General features: G+C 61.3%; 1 protein-coding gene across 3 annotated transcripts; it reads left to right on the forward strand.

Annotated features, from left to right (window-relative positions):
- Nucleotides 1–317: 317 nt before the first annotated feature.
- On the forward strand, nt 318–8,897 carry CHST3 (carbohydrate sulfotransferase 3). 3 transcript variants are annotated; one of them, XM_063406313.1, is made up of 5 exons: nt 409–431; nt 2,086–2,192; nt 2,871–3,034; nt 6,269–6,472; nt 6,618–8,897. In XM_063406313.1, the coding sequence occupies exons 2-5, from the start codon at nt 2,097–2,099 to the stop codon at nt 7,846–7,848; spliced, it is 1,695 nt and encodes a 564-aa protein (XP_063262383.1). In that variant the 5' UTR covers nt 409–431; nt 2,086–2,096; the 3' UTR covers nt 7,849–8,897. The 3 variants fall into 3 exon arrangements, with proteins under 3 accessions (XP_063262384.1, XP_063262385.1, XP_063262383.1); XM_063406314.1 differs by lacking the exon at nt 2,086–2,192 and having other exon boundaries at nt 318–431; nt 6,618–8,890; XM_063406315.1 differs by lacking the exons at nt 2,086–2,192; nt 2,871–3,034 and having other exon boundaries at nt 320–431; nt 6,618–8,888.
- Nucleotides 8,898–10,030: the final 1,133 nt, after the last annotated feature.

Raw genomic sequence — 10,030 nt, forward strand, 5'->3', positions numbered from 1 at the left:
AGACTATCTTGGCCCAGATGGGACAATTTCGCGGGGTGTCTGTGGGCTCCCAGGACCGCACTTCCCCCCTTTCCCCGCCCCAGCGGCCCCTTCCAGCGATCCCCAGGCTGGGGCCCACAGCTCCCGGTTTCCCGGCGTGGCGTGTCGGGGTGGGGGCAGCGGGGGCTGGCCCGGGGACCCTGCCCGGCCCCGCCCCGGGACCCGCGGCCAAGGCCGGGACCGCTCCTCCCGCCGCTGCCCCGGGAGGGAGGAAGGAAGGAAGGAAGGGGGGAGGGAGAGAGGGAGGGAGAGAAGAGGGGAGGGAGGGAAGAGGGGAAGGAGGGAGGGAGGGAGGATGACAGCACCGTGAAGAAAAGCAGGGGACCCGCTGCTCTCTCTCCTCCCGCACGGCAGGACCGGGCGAGCTCGCCCCGCGGAGCGGCCGCCGCCGGGTAGGTGCAGCGGGGATCGGGACCGCGGGGTCCGGGGCAGGAGCGCAGCCGGGGGCCGGGACCGGCGCGATGGGCAGCGGGAGCCCCGGGGCGGGGGGGAGATGGCGGCGGGGATCGGGTCTTTCCCGGCGCTGCGGGGAGTTGCTGAAGTTGGGCGTGCGAGGAGGGGCCGCGGCCCCGAGCTCTCCCCCCACCCCGGGCAGGGGGAGCGGGGCCGGCGGGGAGCCCGGGGCTCGGTGGCCGCATCCCCCCGCGGGGCGGCCCCGGGCTCCGCCGGCTCCTTTGTGCTCCCTCCGGCCTCGGCCGCTCCTTTGTCTCGGTGCGGGGCCCCCGCCGCCCGCTCCCGCAGCGGGGCAGCGCCGGCGGTGCCTCCCCTCCTCCCCTGCCTCCCGCCCCTCGGCGGACAGCCGGATCGCAGCGCCCGAAAGTCCTCCCGACACATGACTGCTCAGCAGCTCTCCCCGTGCCTTTCTTTCGGGGAAAAAAAAAAAAAAATCAGTGGAATGAGACTGAGACCGAGCTCTGCGGCGGCAGCGCCGAGCCTCCGTCCTGAGCGGAGCGCGGAAAAGGAGCGGACAGAAGGAGACTTTGGAAAAGGAGAGTTTCTCACAACCATCCCTGGGTTGCATCATCCGTCCTGTCAGCCCCTACTAGGGAGCACTGGAAAGTTGTTCGCACCCTTTCCCCTCCTGTCCCGGGGCCACCGGGGCGCGCTGGCCCTAGGCCGGCTGCCGGCACCCGGGAGCCAGCGACCTTTCTGCTGGAGCTGGGGCTCTGACACCCTCACGGCCCCAGCCGGGACCTGGCTGGCGTGGGGGTACCCCGGAGGAAAGGCCATCCCAGCAGAGTCCCCCTCAGTGCGTGCGGGATTCCAGCAGCTCCTCCTGGCCACGCTGGGGAGAGCTGCCCACACCCCACCGCCTTTGCACCGTGGTGCCTGAAGGAAAGCGTCTCCTTTTCCACAGTCAACGATTTACAACACTGCACCAGGACAGGGATTTAACTCTGCAATTTTCCCACATCTGCCACGTTGCTTCGGCGTACGGCTCGATTTCACAGCCGCAGTCTCCCTGTGCTGACTCGAGCACAGGTCACTGTCCCCACGGCCAACATCTCCTGCCACCAGTCCTTTCTGCATCCCTGGAGGGCTACAGATGCCTGTCTCGGGCTGAAAGAGGAGCAGAGGCAGGCACAGAGAGCGCGGTATCCCTGCTTTTGGGGGTGGGTTTGGCGGAGGAGCTTCCAGGCGAGCGTGGAGCAGTGAGGGGCAGGGGCAGTGGGAGGGACCGCGGGCTCTGCGCCCCAAAGAAAGGGCTCATTGAAGCAGGGACGGGCATTTGCGGTTCACAGCGTGGCCAGGGTCTGCCGGCACGCACAGCAGCCGGCATTGTGCCACCGGCGCCAGGAAAACAGGGCCAGGCAGCCTCTCACCCGTCTTGGTGGTCTGCTCTCTAGCCCCCCTCGCTGCCCAGCAGTTGGGCGCGTTCAGTCGCTTACCCTTGCTGCAGGTGGTGCTGCAAACCCCGGCCCAGCCCTGTCTGTGGTTTCCAGCAGGTTGCTTTCAAGGTTGAAGGTGTTTTAGCAGGGTCCTGGCCTCCAGATCCAACTCCAGAGGCTGGTCCCTGCCTGGCAGATTCACGTGTTTTACTCCCAGGCCCAGCACTGATGTCTCTGAGTTCCATCGGGTTCACCAGGGGCAGGAGCAGCAGCTCTCCTTTCTGCTGGGTCAGGAGGAAACATCTCTCTCTGGACACCACCAAGGTGAGGGAGAGAAAAGGCCGGTCTGTCCTGGCCATGAAGCCTGTGCTGGTCCCGTCACCAACATCACAGTGCCCTCACCAGCCTCTACATCCCTCCTGCACAGTGGTTTTTGGGACATGAGGAGCAAGGACAGCTCTTCTGGGTCATCACAGAGAGCAGGGGGGACAGTAAAGGCTGGAGACAACCTCATGCCCCTGGAGTTGGAGAGCTCGTGCAATGAAAACAAAGTTATTTCAGTGTTTGTACCAACACCTGCTCCTGCTGCTGCTCCTGAGTGTAATCTCTGAGTCAGAAGGACTTTCCATTCCCAACTTTCTCCTCCAATGGGCAGTTCCCAGGCTTCAGTTTGATGAGGCTTGTGACTATTCTCGGCAACTTTATAAACATGGTAGGAGGTGACTTTTTTCCCCTCTTTTTTTTTGGCTTGACTAGATGTTTTTAACCAAAAGATACCTGCCTGGACAGGCTCCTTAGCTGCACCGCAGGGCAAACCGAGGCAGTGCTGTGCTTGTGCCATGCCTTGGAGGAGAGCCAGGACCAGGATGAAAATTGCTGGGAGATGAAAGCAAAGTGGGAAGCTCTGGTGGCATGTTTCCCAAAGCCAGCCTCGGGAGGAAGTTGGGAGCGGAAATAATTGAAAGAGTAAATACAGAGAGGTTTTTTTTTTTTTTTTCCCAGGTTGCAGACAAAGAGCGGCACGGAGAGCAGATAAGCCTGTGCTCTTTCTCTTTGTTGTTCCGCTCCTGTGTTTTGCTGGCCCGAGGGTCTGCTGGAAGCCTGATGAAGCTGGAGGGAATTACTCAGAGCAGCAGCAGCGCTGGGCGCAGCAAGCTCAGCCGCAGGTCACTGTGGGCTTCCACGGAGGGATGCATGGGAGTGGTGGGGGCTGGATGCACAGAAGGATCTCAGGCAGGGAGGGAACTCTTCCACGTGGGTGCTTCATTGCGTTTCTGTGTCCAGAGCTCAGTTGTTGCCTGTTAAATCACCAGAGGAAAATGTGACTTCATCCAGTCTCACCTCCAGCTGGCTGCCCCTGCCAGCCACAGGCATCTTTCTTTCCTGGATCTTACCTGGTGGGGGTTCAGGGCAGCCAGAGTTGGGGAATGAGAGCCCCAAGGCTTTGTGTAAGACCTTTCCTTTCCCAAAACTGAGCTGAAAACCCCTGCTCTGCTCTTCCAGTCAGGCAGTCCTGTGGACTGCCCTCCACAAGGGTGATGGAAGCATCCTGTCCCTCCTTCCTCTCAGGGCCTCTGCTCTTGTCACCCCACCTGCACCACCCGTGGGAACATCCATCCCATGAACAGCTTGCTCCAGTGGACTGGAATGATTTGGTGTCTCCATTACTGTGCAAGTCCTTCCCTCTTGCTGTGGCAAGGTTAAGTTAACTTAATCCAGGTGGTAGATCCCACCTGGGCACATTTGCATGGGAACAAAATCCCCAACACCACCCATAAAAAGCTCCTTTTCTGGCTTTAACTCATCTAGGAAATCCATAAATCCTGTTATCACTTCCACAATGGGAATTGCAGCCACCCCTGCTGAACTGAAAAGCACATCCAGCCTGAGGGATAAGAAAAGGCAGGGAGCACCATCTGAGCCGTGGGTGCTGCCATCCGGGGCATCTCAGTTTAGCATTCCTGGAAATTATTCCGCTTTCCTTTGGGACATGGAGAGCAAGAGGACGCTGCCTGCTGTCTCCAGGGATGATGTCCGTCCATCCGTCTGCTCTCAAGGGTGCATTCCCCAGGAGTGGATGCTGGCAGGGCACCCTGGGGTGGCAGCAGCCTCCCGATGGTTCTCCTCATCCATCCCATCCCGGCAGAGCCCTGGAGGGGAACGTGCTGGGGACACAGAGCCCCTCTGTTCCCACTCACAAAGGGGTGCTTGTGGCTTGTGCAGTGCCCCGGCCGGGCTGCGCCTCACGGGCCCCAGTGAGGAAGAGCTTCAGGATGCTGAGCAGCCCCCGGCAGCCGCACCAGGTCACCCCCATGTCCCCAGCCCCACGGCTCAGCCCTGACGGGGCCCCCGCGCCTGTCGCTGCCGCCCCGCGGGGCCCAGGCACGACGTTTGCAGCCGGCTGTTTATTTAATGAATTATGTCTGCCCCGAGCCTGCAAATGAGGGTTTTGCCAGCGCTGCCGGACACGGTTCTCTGTGTCATCCCTCTGAATAATTCCTGGTCTGTGGCTCATTTGTGGTCAGGCTGCTGGGGGCATTAGAGGGGGGAAACGCCGGGCTGGCTTTGCGCAGGGATTTGTCCGAGGAAGCGGTTGATGCCATCCCCTGTGCCTGCGTGCTGCGGGCATCAAGGGGACTGTCCCCAGCCCCAGGCGAGGGCGGGCACGCAGATCACCTCGGGATGCCGCGATTCCCCCAGGCGCTGAGAGGCGCGGCCGCACACCGAGGACTTCGTGTATTTGATTTTTTCTCTCTCTTTCTGTTGCTCAAATACTCCGACAAGTCCTGTCATCGAGGGGGCACGACCGAGGAGGGGGGATATGGGGGGTGGCTGGCGAAAGGCACCTGCCCCGGCTGCTGGCCTGTCCCCGAGGAGAGGCGTGATGACAAACTAAACTAACAGGGCTGTTAAACACACACACACACGCATGCACACGTGTGCCGGGGATCTCGGTGCTGCTTGCTGAAAGGAGGGATCTGGGGTACCACTGGGGGAGGGCTGTGGGGCTACCAGGGCTCTCCGGAGTCCCGGCATCCCACTAAATCCTGAGTTTCCTGGGTGCGTGGGTGTGGATGTCTCTTTTTAGAAGCTTTTGCTGGAAAGGAGATGGCTGCAAGCCAAGCCTCGGGAGCTGAGTGGTTTGCTCAAGCTGGGAAATCTCCTTACGCGGAGAGGACTGGGAACCTGACAGGCTGGGGCGCTGCCCTGCCCACGGGGCACATCCCACCCCTCCTGCCCATACCCCCTCCTTCCCAGCCCGAGGGGCTGTCAGCGAGCAACGCTAAAAAATGCACATTTTGGCCGAGCACGATGCAGAAGAGGTTGGGACGTGACGCAATGCCTGGCAGGGCTTCCCCACTCTGCCGGGGGCTGCAGATACCGAGGCTCGGCCACGGCATCTCCCCTCCAGCAAACCCCGGGGCCCCCCAAAGGACGGGGCTCTGCCTGGCTCCCTCCTTCACCCCAGAAGCAGGGGTGGGACGGGCTGCCGGGATGGCGCTGGCGGAGCCAAGCCAAGACTAAATAGACTTTCCCTGAGTCACCGAAAGTCTGGCCAAGAAAGCGGGACCAGGGAACGGCGTCACCCACGCGGCCGGCCGGGCAGGGGGCAGGGCCAGCAAGGCCTAGGGGTGTAAATCTGCACACTGGGGACCTGCCCCAGAGCCCGAAACAGCAGCTGTGGCCCCCAAAATCTCCATCTGCGGTGTGGGTTTGGTGTAACTCAGAGCGGTTTCCAGAAACACCCCGATTCAGGCGCTGAAGGAAAGACTGGGGGGCGGGTCTTTTCTGCTGGGCGGGGATGCCAAGTCTGCTTTTGCATCCCACACCAAGCAGCTGCACCATCATTTGGGTTTTTTTCTTTTTTGGCAAAATCCTTCCCCGGTGCATTCTACTCCCCGAAGGAGACTGGCAGCAGCAGTGTGTTCCGGCCCGCCGTCATCCCTGAAAACTCTCTGGGTTTCATTTTCGAGGCTCAGCAGCTGCTGCTGCCAAGCAGGGGAAAGGCGGAAGCTGCTCAGCCCCACACTGGGGCCCTACAGCGGAGCCTCCGACCCTCCCCTTTCCAGAGGTTGGGAGCCACAGTGCGCCAAAGATCCGGCTGATCCAGGGGCTCTCTCGCTGGCAGCAGCGGGCTTTTACCAGCGGCAAGCAGGCAGCTGCCGGCTGGCAGGGATTGGGTTTCAGGGTGGGCAGGGGCAGCTGGTGGAAGCGTGGGAAGGGGTCCTGTCGGGCAGATATACTTTGGGAAGGAGGAGGAGCAGCTGATGGGGCATTCAGGCAGCTGCTCCTCGGGGGATGGGATGGAGCAGCAGGGAGGAGCTCTTGTCAAGCCTTTGTCAGCCTCTGACCCTGCCTGCAGGGAACCATCACCATGCTGAGCCTTCTTCTCCCCACAGGCAGGGCTGGCAAGGCCCTAGCCCAAGACACCTTCCCATCGTGCAAGAGGGACCCTGTGTTCTCCCCATGGAGATCAGACGTGCTTTACCCCAGAATGTCCAGGAGCTGCTGCACTGCTTGAAGATGAGGAGCAAGTATGCCATCCTGCTGGTCTTCATCATCAGCCTCGTCATCATCGAGAAGGAAAACAACTTCATCTCCAGGTAGGCAGCGGGTAGCTGAGGCACCCCATGGTTTGCAGCCCCTCTCTCCCAGTCCTGAGCTCCTATGCAGCAGGAACCCCCACATCCCCCGCCGGGATGCGGGGTGGTCCCGCTGTCCTCCAGGCTGGGCTGGGTCTCCCCACAGGGTGTCGGACAAGCTGAAGCAGTCCCCACAGGCACAGGCAGAGGCCAACAGCACCGAGGTCAGACCAGCACCGGCCAAGGACAGCTCTCTGGCCTCACTGCAGGAGCTGGACACTGCCTTCTCCCAGCTGAAGTCCCACCTGTACAACATCACCCTGCAGCTGGCAGGTGACAGAGACCCTGGCCCACGGCGGCACCTCCTGCTTATGGCCACCACCCGCACTGGCTCCTCTTTCGTTGGGGAGTTCTTCAACCAGCAGGGCAACATCTTCTACCTCTTTGAGCCCCTCTGGCACGTCGAGAAGACGGTGAGCTTCATGACAGGGGCAGCCAGCATGGTGGGCTCAGCCTTGGTTTACCGAGATGTCCTCAGGCAGCTCTTCCTCTGTGACCTCTACACATTAGAGAACTTCATCTCACCGGTGCCCGAGGGCCATCTGACACCCTTCTTGTTTCGGCGGGGCTCCAGCTACTCGCTGTGCGAGGAGCCCGTCTGCACGCCCAGCACCAAGAAGGTCTTTGAGAAGTACTACTGCAAGAACCGCCACTGCGGCCCCCTCAACATCACACTGGCGGCCGAGGCGTGCCAGCGCAAGCATCACGTGGCCCTGAAGACGGTGCGCTTCCGGACGCTGGAGTTCCTGCGGCCACTGGTGGAGGACTCTCGGCTGGACCTGCGCATCATCCAGCTGGTGCGGGACCCCCGCGCCGTCCTGGCCTCACGCATAGTGGCCTTCCCCTTCAAGTACGAGGCCTTGAAGAAGTGGCTGTCCAAAGGAGAGGCTGCCATGCGCGAGGAGGAGCTGCAGCGGCTGCGGAGCAACTGCGAGAGCATCCGTGTGTCGGCGGAGCTGGGGCTGCGGCGGCCGGGCTGGCTGCGGGGCCGCTACATGCTGGTGCGCTACGAGGACGTGGCGCGCGCGCCGCTGCAGAAGGCGCGGGAGATGTTCCGCTTTGCCGGGCTGCCCCTCACCCCGCAGGTGGAGGAGTGGATCAGTAGAAACACCCAGGCTCCCCGTAAAGGTGACGACGTCTACTCCACGTGCAAGAACTCCTCGGAGCAGATCGACAAGTGGCGGTTCAGCATGTCCTTCAAGCTGGTGCAGTTGGTGCAGGAAGCCTGCGCCCCAGCCATGCAGGTCTTTGGCTACAAGCTGGCCAGCAGCCCAGCGGAGCTGGCCAACCGCTCCTTCAGCCTGCTGGAGGAGGCACAGCCCTCCTGGATCACGTAACCGCGCTGGGCGACAGCGGCGGGGCGGAACGAGGGGTTGCGGCCGTGCTCCCGGCTGGCCCGGACACGACCTGGGGGTCCCTGCTCCCAAAAATGCTCCTCGCTGCTGCCAGATGGCAGCCCCGGGAGCCAGAGCGTGCTGGTAGAGCTGGCCCCAGGGTCCTGCAGAGCCTGAGTTACACGGTTTCTCCAAGAATGGGGAAATGGTAAAGGTGAGAGGCAGTGGGGTCAGCAACAGGGCCACCTCCCCAGCACTGAGGAAGAGGAGGGTGACAGTAAGCAGACGGGGACAGGACCAAGCACCTCTGCCTTGCCACCCTCCATGCCAGCTGGGACAGGGCAAGGACAAAATCCCTGTGGTGCCAGAAACCGCCCAGACCCCAGAGACCTTCTTGGTTTAGTGCCTTCACACACCAGCACAGACTGGAGACTGCCCACAGAGCCCTGGACCACACTTGGGCTACAACAAACAAAATGAGTTGACTATGGTTTGGTGCTCTTCACACTTGGTTTTGGAGGTTTGGGTTTATTTCCTTTTTTCTTCCTGTGTAATTGCATACCAGGTGAATTTATTTATTTATTATGTGAAAAGGATGGGAAGGCTTGTCAAGGAGCAAAGCCCAAAAATCAGAGCATGACAACGTACCACAAAGGGAGACACCCAGAACAGAGGTCATGTTTTAGCTGGAGACCACCACGAGTCCTTCTGTATGATCTTGGGAGAACCCCCAGGCACTGAGGGGCTGTAACCCCCCCACAGCCCCACAACTGCAAACTTCAGCGGTGCTGAAAGACGGCCAGACTTATCTGATTAAAAAAAACTCCACCAGCACCGAGTCCAAAGCATCTGCTCTCTCTTTAGTATTGGTGGGTGTCCCCTGGGAGCCCCAGAAATAGTGCTAACAGCACTGGTGGGTGGCCAAACCTGGTAGAGGCTTGGTGAGTTTCAGGGTGTTTGCCACGTGCAGATGGTGACCCAGTGCCGTGCTACCCCCTCCAATTCACATTTCAGTAATTAAAATGCCTATTTTTAGCCCCCTTTGTAGCTCATTCTTTTTCTCCCCCAGGTATTTTGGGTTAGGGCAGCCACCTGAGGGAGAAGTCAAGCATTTTGGTGGAGAGTGGTTGTCTTGCCGAGGAGCCCAGAGGGGTCTCAGCAGCCCCATGCCCCCGTCTCCCCAACCAGAGCTGTTGGCCAAAAGCAAAAATAAATAAACAAAAGGAGACCGCAGCTGGGCACAGCTGGGCTGCGCTTTGCCGGCCGGGAGGAACGCACTGGGGCTCCGGCGAAGGGCCGCGCCTGGGCTGAGCTCACAAAAGCTGCGTTTTCGACCCAAGAGGGAGAACAGAGGCGGCATTGAGGAGCGCGGGGCCGGCCGGCGGGGAGCAGCCGCACCGGAGCCCGGGGCAGCCATCCGCCCGCCCGCCCCGGCCGCGGAGCTTTTCCGAGCAGGGCCGGCCGGCATCTGGCTTCAAGGTGTGACTTCAGGGTGCTCGGTGCCAGCTGGATTGGGAAAGGACACAAAAATGGGGTTTTTTTTGGCACACCCTCATCGCTCCCGGGCGATGGGGAGAGCCAGCCTCCTCCCCGCCTCACAGGCAGCTCTCGGCATCACAAGCAGCCCCGGGGCTGCCCAGTGAATCGGGTTTTGTTTGGAGGCTTCCTGCTGGGAAAGCGGCGCGGTCACCGGGGTCAGATGGATATTCCGCAGCTGCGCGCTGGGAAAAGCCCGCAGAGCTCGGCCAGCATGAGGGGGAACACAGCCGGACGCGGGTTCCTGGTAAATGCCTCTGGAAAAGCACCGTGATGTTGGCTTTTGCAGAGAAAATAATTTTAGGGTAATTGTTTGCGAAGCAGCAGGAGGGGTGAGTAGCTACTGAGCTGCCACAGCCGAAGAGGGGACATTGGAGAGTGCCCAGCATCCCCCTCCCATCCCAGCGAAGGTGGAGGCGCTCCGGGGCTTGGAAAGCCGGGTTCAGGGGGAGGGACAGGCAAATCCAGGAACACGGGGAACAAGCGGCCAGGGGAGCCGGAGCGGGAGCTGGGCCGAGCCCAGGCCGGCAGGGACGGCCACGGCCGCCCGTTCTCACCTGCGCTGCCTCCGCCCCGGCCGGCTCCAGCGCGGCACCGCCAGCCAAGCACAAGCATTTGTTCCTGGACACCCTCCAGCTTCCCGTCAAAA

The sequence above is a fragment of the Prinia subflava genome, chromosome 9 (assembly GCF_021018805.1).
Source record: "Prinia subflava isolate CZ2003 ecotype Zambia chromosome 9, Cam_Psub_1.2, whole genome shotgun sequence".
Taxonomy (NCBI): Eukaryota; Metazoa; Chordata; class Aves; order Passeriformes; family Cisticolidae; genus Prinia; species Prinia subflava.